This window comes from Mytilus californianus, unplaced genomic scaffold, assembly GCF_021869535.1.
Source record: "Mytilus californianus isolate M0D057914Y unplaced genomic scaffold, xbMytCali1.0.p SCAF_8, whole genome shotgun sequence".
In the NCBI taxonomy this organism is placed as follows: Eukaryota; Metazoa; Mollusca; class Bivalvia; order Mytilida; family Mytilidae; genus Mytilus; species Mytilus californianus.
Window position 1 is genome coordinate 21,556,932 of NW_026262734.1, and position 25,561 is coordinate 21,582,492.

At 31.2% G+C, this 25,561-nt stretch overlaps 1 protein-coding gene across 1 annotated transcript in view; it reads left to right on the top strand.

The window, feature by feature from the left end:
• LOC127712662 (ubiquitin-protein ligase E3B-like) overlaps window positions 1–25,274 on the top strand; it is a 37,189-nt gene extending 11,915 nt beyond the window's left edge. The window contains exons 9-31 of the mRNA XM_052219233.1: window positions 118–197; window positions 2,080–2,162; window positions 2,529–2,634; window positions 5,984–6,104; window positions 6,378–6,412; window positions 6,856–6,885; window positions 8,180–8,292; window positions 9,127–9,269; window positions 10,543–10,698; window positions 11,110–11,284; window positions 12,554–12,672; window positions 13,181–13,295; window positions 14,315–14,414; window positions 15,049–15,168; window positions 15,717–15,794; window positions 16,517–16,615; window positions 17,387–17,494; window positions 17,992–18,129; window positions 18,888–19,012; window positions 19,903–20,085; window positions 22,465–22,576; window positions 22,972–23,064; window positions 23,643–25,274. Coding sequence (XP_052075193.1) covers window positions 118–197; window positions 2,080–2,162; window positions 2,529–2,634; window positions 5,984–6,104; window positions 6,378–6,412; window positions 6,856–6,885; window positions 8,180–8,292; window positions 9,127–9,269; window positions 10,543–10,698; window positions 11,110–11,284; window positions 12,554–12,672; window positions 13,181–13,295; window positions 14,315–14,414; window positions 15,049–15,168; window positions 15,717–15,794; window positions 16,517–16,615; window positions 17,387–17,494; window positions 17,992–18,129; window positions 18,888–19,012; window positions 19,903–20,085; window positions 22,465–22,576; window positions 22,972–23,064; window positions 23,643–23,834 — 2,624 coding nt within the window. The 3' untranslated portion in view covers window positions 23,835–25,274. The remainder of the gene's footprint in view (window positions 1–117; window positions 198–2,079; window positions 2,163–2,528; window positions 2,635–5,983; window positions 6,105–6,377; window positions 6,413–6,855; window positions 6,886–8,179; window positions 8,293–9,126; window positions 9,270–10,542; window positions 10,699–11,109; window positions 11,285–12,553; window positions 12,673–13,180; window positions 13,296–14,314; window positions 14,415–15,048; window positions 15,169–15,716; window positions 15,795–16,516; window positions 16,616–17,386; window positions 17,495–17,991; window positions 18,130–18,887; window positions 19,013–19,902; window positions 20,086–22,464; window positions 22,577–22,971; window positions 23,065–23,642) is intronic.
• Window positions 25,275–25,561: the final 287 nt, after the last annotated feature.

Genomic DNA, 25,561 nt, shown 5'->3' on the forward strand with positions numbered 1-25,561 from the left:
GTCAAATAATGATTCCAGATGATAAGTTAAGCATATTTTGCAGCATTAACTTGCATGATAAATTATCTGCTCATACAACACATCATCAATTATATATCAGAAATAAATATTTTCCAGCACTTGCGCCAGGTTTAAATCAACTCTGTAACAACATCATGGGTGACCTTAACACCAGAGGACTCTACCCTATATTGAAGGTTTGTATTTAATTATACTGATCAAAAATATTTGGAACTTATAGGAGGCGGTGTCATCCTAAATTCCCGGAAATTAAAAAGATGAATTCTGAATCTGGAAAAAAAACATTCTTTCCTTGAACCCAAAAAATAAATCATTCCTGAGTCATGATAAGTGTAAAACCTGTATTCCTACAAAAATAAAGGCCCAATCCTGACTTTCTGAAAAAGGTTCTTCTGCCCCTCACTTCTTCATTGCTCGCTTTAAGTGTGTTCTTTTGTATTTTTTCCAGATTATAAATTTTATTTTAGGTCATTTTATATCTTTTTTCTTTGGCATACATATTACTGACAATTAGATGTAAAGACTATTTGAAATATCTGGAGCAAATTTTATTTGTTACAATGGTTTCAAGTATTTTGTAATTTTTATACGACCGCAAAAAATTTTTTGGGATCGTATAATGGTATGATGTCGTTGTCGTCGTCGTCGTCGTCACCCGAAGACACATTGGTTTCTGGACAATAACTTTTGTTTAAGAGAATGGATCTCTATGAAATTTTTTAAGAAGGTTCAATACCACAAAAGGAAGGTTGGGATTGATTTTGGGGATGATGGTCCCAACCGTTTATGAATTAAGGGCCAAAAAGGGGCCAAAAACAAGCATTTTTCTAGTTTCTAGACAATAACTTGTGTGTAAGTGTATTGATCTCTCTGACATTGTACCACAAGGTTCCATATAACAAAGGGAAGGCTGTGATTGAGTTTGGGGTTAATTGCCCAAACATGTAGGAATTAGGGGCCAAAAAAGGGCCAAAAACAAACATTTTTCTAGTTTCCAGACAATAACTTGTGTTTAAGTGTATGGATCTCTCTGAAATTGTACTACAATGTTCCATACTACAAAGGAAAGGCTGGGATTGAGTTTTGGGGTTATTGCTCCAAGGGGGGTTTCAAAAAGGGGGGGGGGATTTTTTTTCCAATTTGTTTAAGGGATTCATATATTCATTCTGTAGCTGTTGTTGACAAAGGGTATACAAATCCCACTGTGTCAGTGATATGCACTCAATAATGTTTTATTACTTAATTGATAATTGTATGTTTCTGATCTTGGATTATATTTGATATGCAATAAACTCATCAAAGATACCAGGGCCCGTATGCATAAAGCTACTTAAGGGAGTTCGCTTCTCAGTTTCAAAATAATAAGCTTTTTAAAACACTAGTTTATATTGATAGGGGATGAATAGAGGAATCAAAAGAGCAAAAAAAATATATAGGTCAATGTGCTTGTTTTCGAGATATTAGCCATTGAAATTTTGGCGGGAAAATGTTCTCTCTTGACTTTTCATAGCTTTATTATTGACAAGTTTAAGTTCTCAAAAACTATCTAAAAATAATTAAAATGTTATAAGACTTTTACAGATGGCTTATCATTATACATGTAAAGGATTTATAAAAAGAAAAATGGGTGTCAATGGGCAAACTTTTTTGAGACATTCAAATGGATAAAACCAGAGGATTCCGAAAATCTGACAAAAATTCCAAAACATGACAAGCGAACATCCTTTAGTTAAGATTTGTTCCGAACGAACAGATTTTTCTACATTTCTTACGATAAATGAGTACTACCATTGGATATCTTAACTTAAGTGGTTTTATGCATATCAGCCCAGGCTTATATTAATGTACACCAGACATCCCATTTCCTCTATAAAGACTCATCAGTGACATACGAATCAAAAAAGTTAAAACTTTGTATGACAAGAAAGGAATTTTATTCAATTTTAATTAAATAAATAATAAAGAAGAACTTGAAATGAGCCTGTCACATGTACTGCCAAAAAAAAAAGGTTAATTTTCAGGAATGGATATTGATGGCTTTTTCAAATCTTTTTGTAGGGTTTATTAACCAGAGGTCTCTCAAGAACCAAGTGTGCTTTTAACCAGACATCACTTTCTGCAATGGTTACTATAGCTTTGAGGTTAGTAAATTTTATATACCGTGACAACCTGAAGTCATTGTTTGAACAAAATTGAACAGAAAAAAACTCCAAATTAATTTGCTATACCACATGTATATGTAAGTAAGTTTTGACTCAGAGGTGCCAGAAATTATTTCAAAAATCAAAGGACATTCTTTGCTTACATCTTTGTCATTTGGTGTCTGGTGGATAGATGTCTGGTTGGCAATCATAGCACATCTTCTTATTGACTGTCGCAGCTTGTTCACTCTTGTTTTTAGATAAGTTGGAAATTCAAAAAAATTATTTATGATATTTTTAAGAAAGTGTGTTCCATTTTTCATTGTGCATTGTATTGATGAAGGTGATTTTTTGACTTATTTGTAGACCACTGATGGCAGCCAACTTTTCAGACAATCTGCTGACTGTGTTTGTATTAAACATTATGTCTGTCCCTGCTGTTATACATCATGTGTCCAATCTGTCACAAGAGGTAAATATGTCTGTCCCTGCTGTCATACATCATGTGTCCAATCTGTCACAAGAGGTAAATATGTCTGTACCTGCTGTTATACATCATGTGTCCAATCTGTCACAAGAGGTAAATATGTCTGTCCCTGCTGTCATACATCATGTGTCCAATCTGTCACAAGAGGTAAATATGTCTGTACCTGCTGTTATACATCATGTGTCCAATCTGTCACAAGAGGTAAATATGTCTGTCCCTGCTGTTATACATCATGTGTCCAATCTGTCACAAGAGGTAAATATGTCTGTCCCTGCTGTTATACATCATGTGTCCAATCTGTCACAAGAGGTAAATATGTCTGTCCCTGCTGTTATACATCATGTGTCCAATCTGTCACAAGAGGTAAATATGTCTGTCCCTGCTGTCATACATCATGTGTCCAATCTGTCACAAGAGGTAAATATGTCTGTACCTGCTGTTATACATCATGTGTCCAATCTGTCACAAGAGGTAAATATGTCTGTCCCTGCTGTCATACATCATGTGTCCAATCTGTCACAAGAGGTAAATATGTCTGTCCCTGCTGTCATACATCATGTGTCCAATCTGTCACAAGAGGTAAATATGTCTGTCCCTGCTGTCATACATCATGTGTCCAATCTGTCACAAGAGGTAAATATGTCTGTCCCTGCTGTTATACATCATGTGTCCAATCTGTCACAAGAGGTAAATATGTCTGTCCCTGCTGTCATATATCATGTGTCCAATCTGTCACAAGAGGTAAATATGTCTGTCCCTGCTGTTATACATCATGTGTCCAATCTGTCACAAGAGGTAAATATGTCTGTACCTGCTGTTATACATCATGTGTCCAATCTGTCACAAGAGGTAAATATGTCTGTCCCTGCTGTTATACATCATGTGTCCAATCTGTCACAAGAGGTAAATATGTCTGTCCCTGCTGTCATACATCATGTGTCCAATCTGTCACAAGAGGTAAATATGTCTGTCCCTGCTGTTATACATCATGTGTCCAATCTGTCACAAGAGGTAAATATGTCTGTCCCTGCTGTTATACATCATGTGTCCAATCTGTCACAAGAGGTAAATATGTGTGTCCCTGCTGTTATACATTATGTGTCCAATCTGTCACAAGAGGTAAATATGTCTGTCCCTGCTGTCATACATCATGTGTCCAATCTGTCACAAGAGGTAAATATGTCTGTCCCTGCTGTTATACATCATGTGTCCAATCTGTCACAAGAGGTAAATATGTCTGTCCCTGTTGTTATACATTATGTGTCCAATCTGTCACAAGAGGTAAATATGTCTGTCCCTGCTGTCATACATCATGTGTCCAATCTGTCACAAGAGGTAAATATGTCTGTCCCTGCTGTTATACATCATGTGTCCAATCTGTCACAAGAGGTAAATATGTCTGTCCCTGCTGTTATACATCATGTGTCCAATCTGTCACAATAGGTAAATATGTCTGTCTCTACTGTTATACATCATGTGTCCAATCTGTCACAAGAGGTAAATATGTCTGTACCTGCTGTTATACATCATGTGTCCAATCTGTCACAAGAGGTAAATATGTGTGTCCCTGCTGTCATATATCATGTGTCCAATCTGTCACAAGAGGTAAATATGTCTGTCCCCGCTGTTATACATCATGTGTCCAATCTGTCACAAGAGGTAAATATGTCTGTCCCTGCTGTTATACATCATGTGTCCAATCTGTCACAAGAGGTAAATATGTCTGTCCCCGCTGTTATACATCATGTGTCCAATCTGTCACAAGAGGTAAATATGTCTGTACCTGCTGTTATACATCATGTGTCCAATCTGTCACAAGAGGTAAATATGTCTGTCCCCGCTGTTATACATCATGTGTCCAATCTGTCACAAGAGGTAAATATGTCTGTGTTTACTGTTATACATTGATATCTGATATTGACAAAACTTTATTATTCCTTGCTTAGTATATTTCTCAGATTTTGATTGGCTTATGACCGTCGTTAAAAAATCCATAGCCCTGGGTATTGCTAACCCATATTCCCAGGCGTTGCTACCCATTACCCTGGGGAAATTCACATGTGTTTTCCTTAGTTCTGTGGTTGTTCCCAGTCAAAAATTGAATTCTGTAGATTATCCATGATTTCTAAATATATAATCCACTAACGATGCTATCCTATTATGCCGATCATTGGAATTCATTTTAGTAAATGAATCTTTTGGCTACCACATCGCCAATAAGTCTACATCACCAATGAATGGGACAACTGACCTAGTTATGCAAATGACGAATGTTGATATCACACTGTCTATGACATAATGCTTGGCACGTACATTGAGTGCCAAATTTGATTTAAACTTTTTTTTTCCTGTTTCCAGATTAAAAGCGTCTTATTTTTTACTACAACTAGGATTTTACCCTAGACCCAGTAAAATATATGTAAAATTTCCAAATTTCTATAAAAACTTTCTAGATAAAAAAAAAAATGTTGCTTTCACGTTACACTTTGTGCCTGAATTTCCCCCCAAAAAATCGCCTGAATCGGACTAAGACGGGGATAAATTTGTTATATAAGTTCATATCTGTAGATATGGGTATTTTAACACCTTGAAGTACCCCAGTACAATCTGAGGTTGCCTCAGGGTGTACTTGGTGTACTGGGGTACTTCAGGGTGTTAAAATACCCATATCTACAGATATGAATGTATATAACGAATTTATCCCCGGTCTTAATCTAAATGGGCGATTTTTGATTTGATATGAGCGTAGATGACTCACTTTAACTCATGTGCAATACTCATTATCATATGTATGACAGAGGATATTCACAAGGTAAATAGTGGGTGTCTTTTGAGGATGTCACCTGAGGTAAAAAAAAAATTTTCTGCTGTCATTTATATTATATTGAGGATGTCACCCTAGTTAAACATTTTGTGTCACAGCTGTCATACATAATGCAAGTTAACGGTAATGTTAAGAAAACAGACTCTTAATAGTTGCACTTACATTGAAAATCTTTTATATTGTTTTTTTTTCTTCAAATAGTTGAAATATTGTTGCTAAACTTCTTGTAATTTGTTTTATTACCTAGTACTTTTAAGATAATAAATTTTATAATTTTAGGTCTATTATTCTTTAAGAAAGAAGCATAAGTAAAAAGGATGATATGTAATTATAAATTGAGGGCTTTTGTCTACCATGCAGCTTTTGTTCTGTGTAGGGGTTGGTACCATAATAAAGTTAATTGAAGAAATCAAGCTATTATTTTGATGTTAAATCACTCTGAAATGTATAAAGAAATTTAAATTTAGTAGTTAATGCCAATAGATAATCAATTTGCACTTATTTTTTCAGTGTCTGACTGTACTGGTAACTCACAGACTATTTAAGAGATCTCTAGATCTACTGTCAAATGAACAAAGTACCAGAATTATTTTCAATACCTTAGAAGGAAACTATGCACTATGCTTGCTGGGTGGGTATTGGTTGATTTTTATAAAGATCTTGTTCAACAATAAGAAAGAAACTATACTAATTATGATAATTATAATAACTGCCTATATTTAATATGGTTAGCTGTGGTTTAAATGTTGGTGTCAGCTTATTTGAAATTAAAAACAAAAAGTACATGCTTATCATTTTATGACGACTATAAAATAGGAATGTTAAAGAATTTGCCATTTTTACTTTTTTTAAGACTAATGAGATGGTCTGAAGCTGAAAATTCTGTTTTTTTTTTCTTTTGCAGCAAACATGGTACATCTTGGTTTTGTAGAATTAGAGGTAAGTGTTTATGTTTATATAATGTCAGAGCAAAAATGCTATGAGGTTGTTTTCCACAAGTCAGAAAAATATATGATACTCATTGGATAAGAAATCAAATTAATGAACAATTATTATGTGTAACTTTAATAGTGCATTTGGGGCTAGTATTTCCCAGTTTCATTATGTTTAGAAAAAAATATGAAAACTATTATCTGACATTGCTTAATGTTTTTGCTCAGATGCTTGTATGCATCAGTTTATTATAATATACTAAGTGAATTTTGTTGTTGTTGTAATTTAAAATAAACAAGATATATTTCTAAGGAGAAACTGATTATAATGGTAAATTAACATATTTTCAAATGCAGTAGTGTTGTTCAAACATTGGCCTTTATTTTAAAATACAGACAACTTGATTCAGTATTTCAATATTACATGAACAAGAATTATTATTGTTTCAGGGTCTTGTTGAAAATACAATCAAATTTATGGTAAGTAAATGAGTATAAAATAGTTTTGTTTTATTTGTTATTTTCATTGATATGTTATTATAATTGTGATATTCATGCATATATAATATATTATCAAGGGGAGATAATTTGATTGATTGTGGCTTGGTTAACTCCAGTGGCAAAAGATAATTTGAAAATATTTAGTAATGAATTATTCTTCTATATAAAATTAAGGAATTGTGGTATGACTGTCAATGAGACAACTATCCACCAGAGTTCAAATGAAGTGGATATAAACAATTATAGGTCAATGAGACAACTATCCATCAGAGTTCAAATGAAGTGGATATAAACAATTATAGGTCAATGAGACAACTATCCACCAGATTTGAAATGAAGTGGATATAAACAATTATAGATCAATGAGACAACTATCCACAAGAGTTCAAATGAAGTGGATATAAACAGTTATAGGTCAATGAGACAACTATCCACCAGAGTTCAAATGAAGTGGATATAAACAATTATAGACTAATGAGAAAAACCCATACTGTATATAGTCAGCTATAAAAGGCCCTGACATGAAAAATGTGAGCCAATCAAGCAACAAAACTACTAGCCTAATTTATAACAAAACAATTTACGAAAAACAAATATGACAGACATGAACCAACGACAACCACTGAACTACAGGCTCCTGACTTGGGACAGGCACTTAAAGAATGTGATGGAGTTAAACATGTTTGTGAGCGCTCAACCCTCCCCTTACCTAGGATAGTGGTGCAACAGCACAACATAAAAACACACTGTAAAAATCTGTTGCAATTTTAATAGCTGAACTCAAAAGATTGATACAAGCCTATAAACAATAAACATAAAAACAATAGACATAAAGCACTGATATAAGAGTACTTGCAGTTACTGAAAGCTAGTTCAAAGCCAATAACATTTAATAAAGAAAACATATTCTTCTTCCAGACTCAAGTATCAGTCAGTACACATCTAATGAATTTATAGTAAGGACTTCATAAATTGTCTGAGAAATGCATGACCTTTTAGCAATATATACATCATAACCTGACCTTCAATCAAATTACTACTACTATCTATTCCATAATTAAATGATACATTAATTAACGATAGAAAACAACAAATATAACATTCCAACAATCCAAAATCTGGTTGATAGTTTCTTGTTAATGATCATACCATTCTTGTTGTTTTATTTAATTGTTTAGTGTTCGGTTTATGAAGTTTCTAATTGGTCAACTACTGTTTCAATTATTTGATTTGTTGCTGCAAAAAAATGAAGATTCATTATTTCTATTTATAGACAGTTGTTATTCGGCTTCTGGAAAACTGTAAGAAATATGTACAGAATAAAAAATCAAGTTTAACTCACTGGCATCCTGTTCTGGGCTGGTTTTCCCAGAAGACAGATCCAAGGTAAGAGGATAAATGATTTTAGGCATTTTAAAGTAAAGTTATCTCTATGATATGAATTTTGAGTTACGCAAATCTGAGTGACTAAATCCAAAAGCCTTCTGCCTTTTATTACCTGATTACTCTATAATTGGTTTTAATCATTAACAATTGGACAGATGACAGAAGCTACCAAAAACAATCGAAAAAGATGTTTATGATGAAGCAATAGCCATCAAACAACGACACATTAATGTTGTACAAAGTAAATAAGTAAGTAAGTAAAACTTTATTTTGATTCGGCATATTGACAAACATATTACAACATAAGCTCTAATGAGCTTTTCACCGAATATAAAAACATATGCAATAACAAGTAAAACAAGGCATGCAGCATGCAAACAAATTGTAATAAAACAGCACCAAATGTTTGATTTTTAATATGTCAGTTTTTATAGCTGTTTTTGAGGGTTTTTTTTTTTTTTCATGAAACATTGATGTAGTTAAATTTGCTGTATGGAATCTGTTGATATTTAACACACTGAGTGGTTTCCTCAAGACCAGGTTGCTTTCACCATTGACTCTTTTAAGATTTGTTGTTCCAAAGTTATTATATTCTATTTGTGAAAAAATTTATACAATTTACTGTTGTCTCATGATTTTTCCAGTTTACTTTACAGATTTTTATTGAATGACGATACATTTTCTATGTATGTCCTTGAGTTTAAGATCTGACTTAGAATTAAGGGACTTTCTTTCTTAATTCATCAATTACAAGCATTTTTATATCAGATAAATCAAAATACTGAAACAGGAGATTCTTAAATTTTTTTCTAATATAATTTTTTCTATTTTCAGTTTGCATGCATCTATGCCGTTTGTAGTTAAACAGTTACAGTTATTATGGAGTGAAAAGATGATAAGACTGATGTTTGCTGATCTCTTAAACTACATAGAAATAGATACAGAGAAAGCCAGTAAAAATCCTTCACCTTCAAAAAGTAGGTCACCACATCCTAATCTTAATCTTCACTGAATTATATATAAATCCGTAGAAAACCAACACAATTTTCTGTCTTCAAAGAGAAGGTTACTGCTTTTGAATCTGCATTAAAAAAACAATTATTCACTTTCCAAAATAAGGTCAAAACATCTCAATTAATTAGACTTTTGCTAACAAAGCCAATAGAATGATTCACATAATCTTAATGTACATAGAAAAAATCCTGATAGTGCCAACAAAAAATTCTGCATCTTGGAGAAATAAATTATTGCATCTGAAATCTTCATAGAAATTTCTACTTAAAGCAGTCAGGGGTGTTACTTAAACAAGTTATTTTTTTAAGTTACTTATATAAGTAATTTTTGTTTTTAAAAATAATAAAATTACTTAATAGAGTTATTTTAAATTTCAATAGAAGCATAGACTAAATGTAGTTTTCATGAATTTTTACATCATTTTATATCATAAAATAAAGAATTTATTAGATTTGAGAGGAGTATAGAGATAAAGGGTTACTTTAAAAATAATGACAAAAATATTACTTGAATAAGTTATTTTATACATTTTTGAAAAAAATAGTAATAACACTTATTGAAGGAACATATGTAATTGATTTTGGTTACAAGTTATAAATAACTTCAAGTCTTAATTAATTCACAAGTATTAATCTATTTATATCAGTCTGCCTTCAAGATTTTGGAGGAAAATGATAATTTAATAGTCCCATGAGACCAATCTTTGACCCAGAAGCGTCAGTATGAAAGATAAGTGCGTCAGAAAGTTAATTAGTGTTTCAGAAGGATTAGATTTTATATTTCATGGGAAAAATAACCAGATGACTGTGAAAATTTGTTAAAGCTACTAAAATCTGTATAATCCGACACCTATAAAAATAATATTCAGAAAAGTTACTTATATAAGTAATATTTAAAATAGCCTCGTTTTCAACATTACTTGTATAGGTAATTTTAATTGTTACTTATTTAAGTAATGCCCCTGACTGTAAAGAGAAAAACTATAAATCTCTTAATTTCTCTACATCATAACAGAATTTTTCTAGAGAGAAAGCAAATTCTAAAATAATCTTTTGTATCTTGACATGCATATTGATACAGATCTTGCAAACAGAAAAAAAACCAATTCCTTTCATAAGAAGGTAACTGTTGATTAATTGACAAGAAAATGTATGCATAGAAGTTGCAGTACATATTTTATAATCAATATTTATGTTATGCATTTATTGTGTTAAAGCATATTAATTTTTGTTATAGATATATTGAAGAAAGCACTAGATAAAGCTTCAACAAAATCATCAGGATCTAAAATCAAATTAGATAGTTCTGTTAGTACCTCTACATGTCTACCATGTGTCCTATACCAGAGAACAATCAACACTTTATCACAACTCAGAATGGATATTCTTGGAGGTAAGATAAATCAACACTTTATCTTAATTCAGAATGGATATACTCAGAGGTAAGTCAACACTTTATCACAACTCGGAATGGTTCACTTGAGATGAGATGGATTAAAACCATGTTTTAATTGTCATAATTGATATTGTCTAACTGTCTTTGAGATAGGTTGCTTGTTGAGAGATAACTCAACACTTTATTATAACTCAGGATGTATATACTGAGTGGCAAGTTGTCTATTTTAAAAGTAAGTTACATGATTATCACTGAACATAACCAACCCGTTGTTTAAATTTAGTCACGTGTATTAGTTTCTTGTTGAAAGTCTTAATAACAGTATATTCAAAGTTAAATGAGATCAGTGTCTAATAAAACAAGTCCCCTTACAACATCATATAAACTAGATATATTTCAATGTTACAGGTTTAAGTTACAATGATGTATTATTACCAATTTTGTGGAAGTTTTTAGTGGACCTTGGACCAAATTGTGGATTGAAGAGTTTTTTAGAGCTTCTTAGTCAAGCACCAAACAGTACTATTCACCCAGTATTTAGTCTTCTGACCGTGTTTTGTGATGCAGCCAGTCATTTCATTATGTAAGTATGTCTAGCCTGTCTATTAATTAGGAATGTTTAGTTATTTTGTAGGTCGTTTTATATATATTGCTCCAGTGACCTATAGTTGCTCACTTCAACATCATTTGGTGTCTGTGGAAAGTTGTTTCATTGGCAATCATACCACTTTTTCTTATTTTTATATTGAAAATATGTAAGTTAGATATTAAACATTTTAAGCCTTGTTCAAATATTGTTTTTAAGTACAATTTGCAGTGTTCAGACATTTTAGCTTGATTTTTCACCTGATCATGGATACATTAGGACTGTTAGGAATACTTTTGCAGTTATTCATTATCTTTTTGAATCCTGGAACATATGAAAACATGATATATATAGAATAATGGCATTTTTGTTTTTGATACTGACTATCGAGAGAGCCGCTTAGTTGCGAGCAGAAAGTTGTTGGGTTGTATGAATGAAGTCTTGTGCATTTCATTGATAAATTGATGCGGAAAACCTTGAGCATGTGACATTGCTGCACTGATACATAACATCATTGCCTAATATTTTCGAGTATCAAGTCCTGTCCATGATCTTAAAAATATTAGGCAGTAAGATCAAAGGAAAAATGTGCAAATTGCAGATAAAAAGAATTAGTAGGTTTTTTATTTGACAGATTCCTTATTAGTGTTTACCATACTTGTAAAAAAGTCCTGTCCAAATTACTTATAGTAAAAACATGTAGGTTTCTACACCTATAATATCCTGGCAGACAAATACTGTTGATTCTTTACTATTCATTGGATACCAATTTTCATGGATTTGGTAGGTGAACCATGAATTTAAATGTTCAACAAATTTCAAATTTTCTATAAGCTTGTATGGAGACTTTGGCGAAACCAAGAAATCATATACCCACGAAATGCAAATTTTCTTCAATCCATGCAAATTGATACCCACTAAAATCAATTCATACAAACTGATACCCACTAAAATGAATCCACAGAAGCAATAAGAAGGTGAACTTTAGAATATTGGAACACTTAAATAATAATCAAAATTGACAACAACACTTCAACTGGTCTGCAGACCAGTTGAAGTGTTGTTGTCAATTTTGATTATTATTTAAGTGTTGCATTCATTTGCATTATTTGAGAACCTGGCATACCAAAGTATCCACTTCATGGACTCTACCGAAAGGATTCACACATGTGTTGGTTCATCAGATGGAGTTTAATTTAGAATATTGCATATAGTGAGTTAGTGTAAAAGAGCGTTTGTTATACTGCTGTTTTGTAAACATTGTAGAACATTGGATGATATTGAAATGTATGAACAAGGCAGATTATTCAAACTTGAAGATTATGTAAAAATCAGTGAATTTCTGAACTGTTTTGTTTTCCGTGTTATCTGGAACAACTTGATAGGTAAGTACTAGGATGATGCTGTAATGTAATCACAGTTAGTCAGTTAATATATGAATAAGGAGATGTGGTATGATTGCCAATGAGACAACTCTCCACCAGATATCAAATGACTAAGATATAAGCAATTATAGGTCACTGTATGGCCTTGTGCAATGAGAAAACCCCATACCATATATGTATAGTCAGCTATTAAAGGCCCTGACACGAAAAAAAAAAAAATCAGGAGCCTGTAAATGAGTTTTTGTTGTATACCTTATTTGTTTTCTGTTTATAGTTTTTGCAGAAAATAGGCCAATAGTTTTCTCTTTTTAATTGTTTCACATTTTTTTCCTGTTGAAATTTTTGCAATTTTAGAAAGATTGCAAAAATTTCAGATTTTACTCCAATCTGGATATCTTGAAAGATGTCCTGCAATGTTTTATATCATTATATTTCTTATTTCCCTTAAGCAATACATTTTACTTTCTGCAAAAAAAACTAATCATACAATATACCCTTGTATTTATAGACACAACAACAGCATTAACGTCTGATGTGTTTGGATCAACTCGTGGTCTATTGATGATACTCTATGAAAGAGATTGTAGACGAAGTTATACTCCTCCTAATCACTGGTTAATCAGGTAGGTACCTGTTAAAGTCACTGGGTTGTGAGGTAGGCATACCAAACTTTACCTCTAAAATAACTGGTTAATCAGGTAGGCATAACTTCTACTTTATTTGGTCTCTAGTGAAGAGTTGTCTCATTGGCAATCATACCACATCTTCTTTTATACTAAACTACATCCTTCAAAATCTGGTTAATGATCCCGTACACAGACTTAGCAACAAATCACTGATTTCTGATTGTGATTTCATTAATTGCTGCATATAAATAATGCCATAAAAATCTTTAATGCCAGTTTTTCTTTTTGCAAAAATTTTTTAATATACATTTACCTGTTAGGTATACTTAACAACACCCTTCAGATCATGTAAATTTTGCAGTTAGATTGAAATACACCTTCATCAAACCATAATTGGTTTATTAAAACTACCTACCTAGCACAATTTTTAGTGCAGGCTCACTGTACTATATCCTTTCAATTCACTTAGTTAAAAATTTCAAATTTTGCATTGATTTAAAATCAAAAGTTTAGATCTTTAATTAACAATACTTATATAATTACAAAAATAACACACAAATGGAGTGTTAAAACAGTAATCAAACCGTAAATAACTAACAAGGAAATAAATGAACAAATCTTAACTGGTTATATGACTGCAAAGAGGTATAGTAATGGTCAATTTTCATCCAAAAAAAAATTAAACAAACATTTAATTGATATTTTCCAGAGCACACTTGATAAGACCAAACATATTTGAGGTCTTTATTCATTTTGACATCCTCTAAGAAGATTTAATATATACTTCAAGGTGGAGAAAGATATTAGATATTCATCAATGACACAGCAATCCTACAACACAGAACAAATAAATGACAGCTAGATGCCAACAAATAATTTTTAACAATGTGTCCATACTGTATGTCTTAGTTCTAAAACACCCTGAGACTTTAAAATATGTGAATAAATCTAACAGAGATTATTAAAGAAATGCCAACACCAAATTATATTAATAATCTCCATTTGATAAATTATAGGGATGTGAAGCCATCAGTATTCATGGCTGAATTGGAGAAGGGGAAGAAACCAGCAGTTTTTCTGATGCAGAGATTACCACACATCATTCCATTCTCAGAGGTATGCTTGGATTAACCATGATGTCTGTCTGTCATTATTAACCTGATACCTGTTTGTAAAAACAGTTAACTCTTCTTGTCTCGAACTCGGTTGACTCGAAATTTCGTATGAGTGGAAGTTTTCACATGGTTCTGAACTTTGTTCCATATAAATATATACATTTCGACTCCTGATGACTCGAAATTGGATGAGTCAAAATTTCGGTTGACTCAAACTAAATTTACGGTCCCAAGGTTAACAAAATCATTCAAAATTCATTATTTATCTTGAACTAATACACTGGTCCGACTGACTTCAAGATAAGAAAGTCAACTGTACATATATCTTTTCTTCTATGAAATTTGAAAACTTTTGTTTGCTTTCTTACTTTTATTTAGATAGAAGAAAAAAAATTCAGCATTGGTAATTTGATTATTATTTTAATGTTAAGTTTTAAATACATGAGCACAGTAACTATATTATAAACTCATTATTGATTCTAGAATCATTTAAATAAATTGAACACATGTCTAAAAGTGACTCTATTTTCCAAATGATTTAATAAAAGTCATGCCTTTTTGTGAAATCCATTAGTTGTAAATAATGTACAATGTTTTGTTCTAAAGTGTTTTTTAAATTTGTAACTGTTTTTTAGAGAGTAAAACTATTTAGAAGACATGTTAATAAAGAAAAAGAAGCAATGGGTTTTACAGAATCTGCCTGTACCTCTCCACAGTCTACACTCATATCTGTACACAGATCACGGATTGTAGAGGTAATATCTAATGTTGTTTTTGCAAAATAAGGTAAAAATAAACCCCTCACTTTACATTAACTCTTGTCTAATAGATGTTAAATAACGGACATGAATGATGACACAAATGTTAAGAAACCTTTCCTATTAATCATCTCTGATTATAGGAATGACAAAGATAAACTTACTTTTCCTTTGGAAAGTTCTGTGATTCTCTCAGTTAATCTGGCTTCCTCCAGCAATAAAAACTGGCTGCCATGAAATAGCCAGTGTGCCAAAAGTGGTGTCAAACATCAACAATCAATCAATCAATCCTACCACAGATAAAAGAAAATAAAGCTGTCCAAATTCACATCCAGTTAGAAGAATTTATTCATTTTGCCTATGTCTAGATTTCATTAAAGATGGGTAAATAGGGTTTGATATGTTGTTGACATATGTCGATATGAGGTAAATATACTTTTAGATCTTTCAGTAATATTCTTCAGTAATGAAGTAGTTCAAATATTCTGTTATTAATTAACAAATTTAGCTACAAAACCAAAATTAATGACAAGTTCTATTTACAGGATGGTTACAGACAACTGGCACAGCTACCAACTAAATCCATGAAGGGGCTCATCAGGGTGAAATTTATAAATGAACAGGTAAGATGTCATCCTTAGATTTTACCTCCATAAGTAAAAGTAAACAAGCAGTTCATTATAGAATCCATTTATTGTAAATTCACAAATTAATGTGCATTTATTATTGTGAATCCCTGATTACTGGTAAAAATGGAAAATTTAATAATGTGATTGCAAACATTTTGCGAAGGAAAATCACTGCTGAAATTCTGAATAAAATTTTTTATTATTGCAAACCTGATACTCTTCCATTTTCGCATAAATGAAAACTTCACAATAATTTCTTAATATACAATATTTGGTATCAGTCGAAGGCCTATATTGTGGCACAGATCAGAACTAAATGACTTTTTATTGCAGAGGTGTTGACAGTAAGGATATTGTGGATATGTGAAGTCTTTGTATGAATACTATGATTTGAGCTAAGTCAGATAGAAATCGACCTTATGAAAATGAAAATCAATACATCTGTCAACCTATTTCAGGTTGACAAAATCTTGACGGAAAGTCTGTAACTGTTTGAAAATTGAGTTGTTATAAGAACCCTACAAAACAGACCAACATTCATCTTTGATTTCGTATGTTAATGTTCCAAAATCAACCAAAGTCTTATACATGTACAGGTATATGTGCACTTGCATAAGGCTGACTTCTATCCGACACAGCTCATTTGTTGTATGACATTATTCTTTATAAACATAATCATATAAATGTAGGCAATCATATTTACTTTACAATTGTAGGGTTTAGATGAAGCAGGTATAGATCAGGATGGAGTATTTAAGGAATTTCTGGAGGAAACTATCAGCAGAGTGTTTGATCCTTCCCTCAACTTATTCAAGGTAGGATTTTATGGTTATAGAAGTTGAAGGGAAACCAGTTTTAAAAAAATGATTATATAATACTAATCGTTCAACATTCTGAGACTTGAGATTTATCTTTAGATGTTGAATGTTTACAGGAAATTGACGAGTACTAGTTTTGATTGTCTCACCTTGATTAGATTCCTTTATAATGTAATCCTTCTATAAAAGATAATGAACATTATATCTTCAAATTGATAAAAATAAAAAATGTTTAAGATGATATTCAAATATCAATTCAACTTTGTCAGTCTGAAATGTTAAATGTCTTTTGGTCTCTGGTGGATAGTTGCCTCATTGGTTATCAAGCCACATCTTCTTATTTTTATGTTAGAGGAAATCCACCCAGCTCATCTCACTCCAGTCATACACACTATTAAATTTTTCCAATTCAGCCATGAAATAACTCGAAATGGTCTTGCTAAAAGATGAATCGCAGAACCGATCTTAAATTACGGCAGGGCGTTATGAAATACGATGGAAAAGGAGCGTGGCGCCTAATTTATTCCAAAAAAGGGCTGGGCGCCATACCATTCCGAAACCTCCTGAAGAAAACACTATTATTTAATTTAAGAAGTGATTGAGAAATTGGCAACTTGCATGTATTTTTTTTCAACTTTGTGTTGGTCATGAATTCACCAAAAATCAAACTACAAAATTGTCAAAAATATCTAAGTGTACAGTGTATTGCAACCTATACTTAACCTTTAATATATTGTTCCATATGTACATAAATATTGATGATTGCAGGTGACATCAGAACAAAAACTGTATCCATCATCAACATCTTATATCCAAGAAAATCATCTGTCCTTGTTTGAATTTGTTGGAAAAATGCTTGGTAAAGCTGTTTATGAGGTGAGTCCATCAATAACACTGTATCCATGACAAGTAATACTTTTTTTTATCCTATTGTTGTTTTAATAATAGATTTATTATACTTCAGCATTTTAAGAACTATTCAGAAGGACTTACAAAAAAAATTATGTACACTTTTTTTCATTTGAAAATCAGATGATAGGCTTTTACTACTGAATTTGTCTTGATTTATGAATATTAAGATCCTGTAATACCTTGCATGCCTTCAGTTTCATTTTTTGAATTGATAGTATATTTGTAACAGATTTATAAAGGCATGCAGATTTGATATTGTCTGAACAATTGAGACACAGTTGTTTTATAACACAAAATAAAAGGAACTGAGAAAGTGTAACAATAAAATAATTATTTCATTATTAAAGAAAATACTTTCATTGCTGTGCTTTATCTCAATATGTTAAGCTTCATTTGGAGAGAGACATTCTTACATTCAGAAAAAATTCTTGTGAAGGTAAAATTTGCTTTAATATTTTCAGGGAATAGTTGTGGAAGTTCCTTTTGCTCCATTTTTCCTGACACAGATGTTAGGACATCAACAGAGCGCAACCTACAGTTCATTAGATGAACTTCCATCACTAGATCCAGAACTTGCCAAAAACTTGTCCTATGTTAAGGTAAAAAACTTGTATAGCTAAGGCCTAAAAAGAAAGAAAAGTATATGGATTTGTCTTTTAGCATGCAATTTAATTTACCCTTCCAAAAATTGTTGTCACTGGACCTTAAATATGAAACTGAATTCAGACATATTATGTGCATTTATAGATGCGATTTTTTAAGAATGGACAAACGCTAGCTTAATTGCTGTGGTTTCAGAAAAATTTTGCATACCGATCAATGTTTCAGTTATCAGAATGTGAGTTCTTAATATTACGATACTCACTGAGTCACACTATTCACATTTCTACATATATCTACTGTAAATTCAGAAATATTTGCGAGGTTTTTATGAAAAAGAATAATGCGATTCCTTGAGTATAACAATAACAAACTTGCATTCTGATATCTGGTACATATATCTGTAATTAGCTTTTCCTAAAATTGCAATAATTAAACTCACATTTTTATTCATTCTTCAATGTGTAGTCTAAAATTTAAATACATTTTTATGTGACCAATTAGAATGAAACGAAGACCTTTATTTTATGCAAGAATTAAAAACCAGTAAAAATGTAGAAATTTATTGCAATTGCTATTAGGAATTATTAAAGACTAGACATAAACATCAGGATGCTGATCACTATGGATTTGACCTTGATTTGACCCTGTTTTATATTATTGCTGTTTTTTTTGTATTGTGAAACTTATGTTGGATAAACTGGATTAACTTTGATTTGAGTGTAATTGATTGGTTTCGGTTTCCTTTTCACTACAGCACTATGAAGGTGATGTTGATGACCTTGGGTTGACCTTCTCATTAGATGAGGATATCATGGGAAGGGTAGAAACTCATGAGCTGGTTCCTGGTGGTAAAGCCATTCCAGTCACTAATGAAAACAAGTGAGTATATACAGTGAAATGTGACCTTTATTAACCTCTGTGTAACAAAGAATCTATCCCTGGTGATAAATTATGTTATAGTCATTGAATGTATATGTTTGGATAAAATGAGATGTATGAGTAAATAATATTGAGACATCAACCCAACAACATACTTATACCAATTCAAAGATGACACTAATGGTTTTGGATAAAATAATTATCTTTGTCACTTGCTCTATGTAGCTTGAATTCTAGACATGCTGGGAAAGAATTCTAAATTGACTACCAGGATCTACTCCATCATTAAATTAGAAACTAGAAATATTAAGAAACAGAATAAAATGCAAAAAAAATTAGATAACAGAATTAGATAAAAAAAAAAAACCTGTTCAGAAACAGAACAACATCCAAGGTTCATGACTTCAAAATTTATGGTAATCATTATATATGAAAAACTAAAACTATTCCGCATCAAAGGAACTTTTTAAAGAACATTCAATAACGGTGAACAATCATCAACAACATACAAATGTGGCTGTACCTGTTAACATGGTTACTTCTGTTTCATGGGAAAATTAGAGAACTCAAAAGTTAGACCAGTATACTGAAACCATGGAAGATATAAAGACAATTTGATACCGAAGGGCTTTGGAGTAAATGTGCTTAAAACTTAAAATTATAACTAGATGATACATTAAACCCTACAAACATATACACAACACAGTCATGTACTTTTTAAACAGAGACTAAGGGGTAATAATAAGCTTTTATTTATTATGCTGCTTTCTTGGAAAACAATTATAATTTGCTTTTGAGATTTGTTTCTTAGTTACATTTATGAATTATGTCTGCAATATTGTTAGTGCAACTTGCATCACAATTATCTTGGAACACATTTTCAATTTTAGAATCCGGTATGTACACCTGATGGCCCACTTTAGAATGTATAAACAGATAAAGGACCAAACACTAGCATTCATCAGAGGATTTAAAGCTGTCATCAATTCTGATTGGTTATTGATTCTCTCAGCTCCGGAGTTACAGAAACTTATATCTGGTGACAATGCAGAATTAGATATACAAGATTTAAGGTAATAGTTCAAAGTTCACAATTTATGTGATGTGATATTAAAACTATCCAGTGTGGATAAAGAATTTAAGATAGAGTATGAGATGTTTACAAACAAGGATTCAGCAATTTTTCCATACAATTTCAGTCATTTAAAGATGACTTGAAGGTTGGAGTTCATTTTTTAAAATGTCAAATTTATACTATAAGTCACATCATCAACAAACTTGTATTGGGGGTTTCACAGCATTTACTTGATGACATTTCTAATCATTTTCATAAAAACATTCAAGAACAATTTATGGAATGCAACATTAAAAAATTGACTTGACTTTAATGACCTAAATCTTTAAATTTCTTAGGAATTGACCACACTGCTTTTGATTTTGAGAAAAGAAATGAAAACTGGAAGTTTCAAGTTAATCATAAATAACAAGTGATTCCAGATCCATCTATAGGGTTGATTCTGTTTATCATACGGCAGGAAATCATTGCATTTTAAATTTGATTAACTGTAACAGTGTTTAAATATAACTGATAATAGTTTACTCATTAAACTTGGCATGACATTATTTTACATTTTACAATGAAGTGTCTTATCTGGTGAAGACAGTTACACCATGCATATTACATAGTGGGACTTGTGATAAATTACTTTTTATGCCCCACCTAGGGGCATTATGTTGTTCCCTTTGATATGATCTTTCTAATTTAATGCCAAATTAGAGTTTTGACCCCAATTTCACGGTCCACTGAACATAGAAAATGATAATGCAAGTGGGGCATCCGTGTACTATGGACACATTCTTGTTCTACGTAATTTAAGTTGGATCATCACTATATATATTTCCTCTGGTATAATTTTTTTTATTCTTTGCCAAAATGTAGACTTTTCCATGCTTTTTTCAAAAATTAATAAAAAGAAAGGGTCACCGTGCTGTTTTTCAAGCTAAAAGTTGTGTAAAATTGCCCAAATTTGCTTAGATTATTCATGAAAAAAAACTTTGTTGTGAATAAAAAAAATCTATGAGATAGAATTTATAATAAAATATGAGGAGATAGGTTTTATTATATGCTTTAAGAAAATAAAAAGAAAAGATGGTGTCACCAAGTTTGTTTTCTTGCTTCAAGTGAAGAAATGAAAATTTCATTAACATTCCATTATATAATGGTTACTAAAAGAGTTATCTCCCCTTATAAGTTGAAAAATTGAATCAAACAAAAACAAATATTTGGTACTTGCTAAAACATTCTGAATAATACAATAAAACACTTATTTTTCTTAATTTAAATAAACAGTCTACACATTAATTGCCAATCTGTCTCAAAACTTGCAGATTTAATCAAAGAACTAGACTGCTTGTGTACTGCTATTTTACAATCCAAGATGGCGGTATACAGTTACTCTACCTTAATAAAAGCTTTTACTTTTAAATCGGAATTAATGATTGCTTAAAATTTATTAAGGATGTACACCTCTGAATTAAATTTTTTTTCTTAACCTGATTTTTGGGTTTATATGACTATAAGAAAGTAATTGATGAAGAAAAAATCATATGGTGGTGCACTTCTTTTTTTGCTACGGCCATTTGAAAGTACCCAATTTTTAATGATTTTCCCATTTTCATCAATTTTTACCCATTTTTGGGCTAATATCATGAAAAAAATCACAGTTTCACAATTAAACTTTTTTTCATACTTTAAGATGAAATGGACCAATCAGAATAAATTTAACTTAAAAAAACTATAGGTTGGTGTTATATTAGAAAGTTTTATAAAATTTTGTTGCTTTTTTTTCGTGTCAAATTGACCAATTTTATAAATTTGGGATTTTTTTTTCTTTTATTTAGAACAAAAAGCATTTTATTTCAACTTCTTTGTTATAGAACATATCAGAACACAGGTAAAAAGTGATAAATAGCAATCATTAGCCTCCCAGAGGCATTAATAAATGGTAATTAAGATGGCCCACTGGATTATCATACTATACAAGAGTGGCAGTTTTATTACTGGAAAAGCATTTCAAAAAAAAAATTAGTGCAAATTGGCAATTATAAAGAATGTTCACAATGAAATGAACAAAATTGTATTTGTACAAATTTGTTTTTCCTGACCTAAATCCAAGATACCATTTCAGTCGTTGGCCTCTCAGGTTAGGTCTTTTTTGGCAGATATGACCGTTACTGGACACTTTTTTGAAAGTCAACATTAACATTCAACATTTAGGACAAATATTTTGTACTAAAAGTCCAATACTTTAATCACAATCTCTCTCTAGAATATTGTAGGGTTTAATATGGTTACAATATGAGCTATTGGTTATTGTTCAAGGCAGCTCAGTAAAGTTATTTAAGTATCTTTAAGTTTCATAGTATTAATTTTTTCATATTTATAACTTTAGAAGGAATACTCAGTATTATGGTGGTTACCATAACAACCATAAAGTCATTAACTGGATGTGGGATATATTAGGTAAAGATTTCAACAGAGAAGAAAAAGGATTATTTCTAAAGGTAAGAAAAGTTATACTGTTGGCATAACAACCATAAAGTCATTTACAGAATGTGGGACTTAAAAGAAATGATTTTTCTTGAAGAGTGCATTATTAAATTTTCAAAATATTTGAATGCAGTTTCAATTAATTACGAGAAAATCGTTGCATAACAGCATTCCTAGGCAGATTTTATCAGTAATGAGGAGTAAAGGAAACATTACAAAGTATTAAAGTAGAAATTTTTCATTTTGTTTAGTGTTCAATAGTTCCAGTTATTTTCATGTGCAGACTCACATCGACTGGCGGTCATTTTGTTTTTATAAATACTGATGGCTGACAACTGTACCTTTAATATTTTTTGACATGTTGTAGTTAATGGCACTAGTATGGTTACAGTTTATATGTTTATTTTAGTTTGTAACCAGTTGTTCCAAGCCACCACTTTTAGGATTTTCTAATCTTGAACCTCCCTTTTCTGTCAGATGTGTTGAAGTTAGTGATGATCAGGTAGTTATATTGCTTCATTAGTTATGAAAACTGTCTTAAATTTCTTCCACTGGCCATGCTGTGTGTTACCAATTATAAAAATAACTTTGAATTGATTCATTACAATTTTCAAAAGTCAAATAAGATACATGCATCTCTCTTCAAATATACATTGTACACCATTGAATTTTTTAAATAAGTTTTTTTATTTAATATTATGTCAACGGAATGCACAGATTTATGCGACCACATATTTTTCAGGTCTTAACTGTATACATTTAAACATTTATTCTGTAAACTATGTTGACAAAAATACAATACTATTTTAACTAGATTGGTTGGCTTCAAGAAATAAAGAATGATATATTTCGAAGTCACTAAAATGCACAACAGAACAAATTAAACATACATAAAAAGACCAAAAAAATTGGACAGTACAACAGACCGCACCAAAAGGCAACTCCTTTGACTTTTAAACATATACAAACAACAGCAAACAACTGTTATATTCCATGATAAGAAAATGTTAGATAGTGTTGTACACCTACCAGTTTTACTTGATATTTCATTTTAATCAATATTACCATTTTTTTTAACAGGACACAGGAGACACAGTTGGGAGTGTACTTAAAGGATTTTTTAACATCAGGAAAAGGGACCCTGTAGGCAGATTACCTACATCATCTACATGTTTTAACTTATTGAAATTACCGAATTATCAAAAGAAAAGTACATTGCGAGAGAAGTTACGATATGCAATATCATCTAATACAGGCTTTGAATTATCGTGATATTGGAATAACAAATGGAGAAGATTTTTCACTGTATTTATCATTACAATCATCATTGTATTTGTCGTTTTATTTAATTGTTAATTTTTGAAATTTTTAAAGTGGAGGTATGTAAACTGAATGGCTTTTGTTATATGAGGGAAATAGACCGAACAGAGAAAAAATAATGGAACTTACGGAATTGAGTATTTCATCTTAAAACAGAATTTGGAATTTTTAAAGATGCAAGTATTTATTATCAACTTGAAATTATAATAATATTTTAGATTACTAATAATTTAGTATACAGTTTAGATTTCCCCACACTGCTATTGGCAGTTTATCTCAGGTAACAATATCTGCTGGAATAAGATCTTCGTGCAGCAAAATATGATTAAGGTATAATATGGCTTTCAAAAAAGATCAGTCAGCAAAGCCAGTGATAGTGTTTGATTGATTGATTGTTTGCTTAATGTCTGGTCCAGTAACAAATATTTTATGGGAAAGAGCTTGATAGTATAAATACTTTGCTTGTGCTCATAAGTTTCCTTCATCAATAAGATTGTCAGGAAATTGTGTAATAAAGTGAAAAAAACTACATCAGAAAAAAAAAAACATTTCATGAAAAAAAATTATTTTATTTTATTATAGGAGATATCTTATTTATTATGAATATTTTCATCCAAATCATGATTTTTTAGTTTTCTGTTTTTGTTTTGTTTTTTTCTATGGGAGGAAAGAAAGGGGGTTTAGATGATAATGAAGGAAAGGCACAAAGGTGCATGCAAGAAATTTAACCACCTTGATGTTTGTCATGCATCAATGACTATGGTTAACTTTTGCATTTAAGATTTAGACAAGCAACTACACAGGACTGTTATTTTGTCATTGTGCTTATTGTGGATGGCAACAAAGAGCCAAGTAAAATTATGTCGCCTTACATTTTATACATGAATGGTACTGTTTAAGGGTTATGGTTCAGATCTACTCATCAGAAAGAAACAATATGTCGAGAACTTGTATATCCTGTATATCGTCAATCAATATCTAGTTCTAGTCTAAGTCATAAATGAACAAAACTGTGTGATTGAATACGTTTAGTTATAGTGGTTCAAATAAAAACTAAAAGGACCATTTAATATGTAATAGTGTTTAGTTCTTAAATACTCTTAACAATGAAATACCTGCAAGGAAATAAGCTATTACTTACAATGGGCCCTTTTCTTTATTCATTTTGAAGAAATAAAGTAATAGAAATGTCTAGCTGTTCAAGATAAAACTTGCTAAAACTTTTGGTTTCGTTGCCATCCCATTTTTCATGTCTCATGGTTGATTTTATGTGTTCTAATGAAATGACTTCTTGTATTAATTGTTTTACATGGAAAGGAACACATTGTATATGAATATCTGTGATAATATTTGTAGTGGATTTTTTATAATAAAATATAAGAAATAATATGATCAATTAGTTTTTTTGTTATTGACCGTATAAGTCATATTGACACAATTCTCTTAAAGATTTTTATATTACCGCAAAGGTTTTTTTATGCCCCTAACGCAAGGTGAATTGGGCATTAAGTGTTACCCTTGTCCCTCCATAGGAACGTCCTAAAATTGGTTTCCGTTCTCTAACTTTAGTTTGCCTCAACCAAATGTCATGAAACTGATACACAATGCTTATTACCACAAAGCTCAGATCAAGTTTGAATTTAAGTGGCGTCACTACTACTGTTCTTGAGTTATGTCCC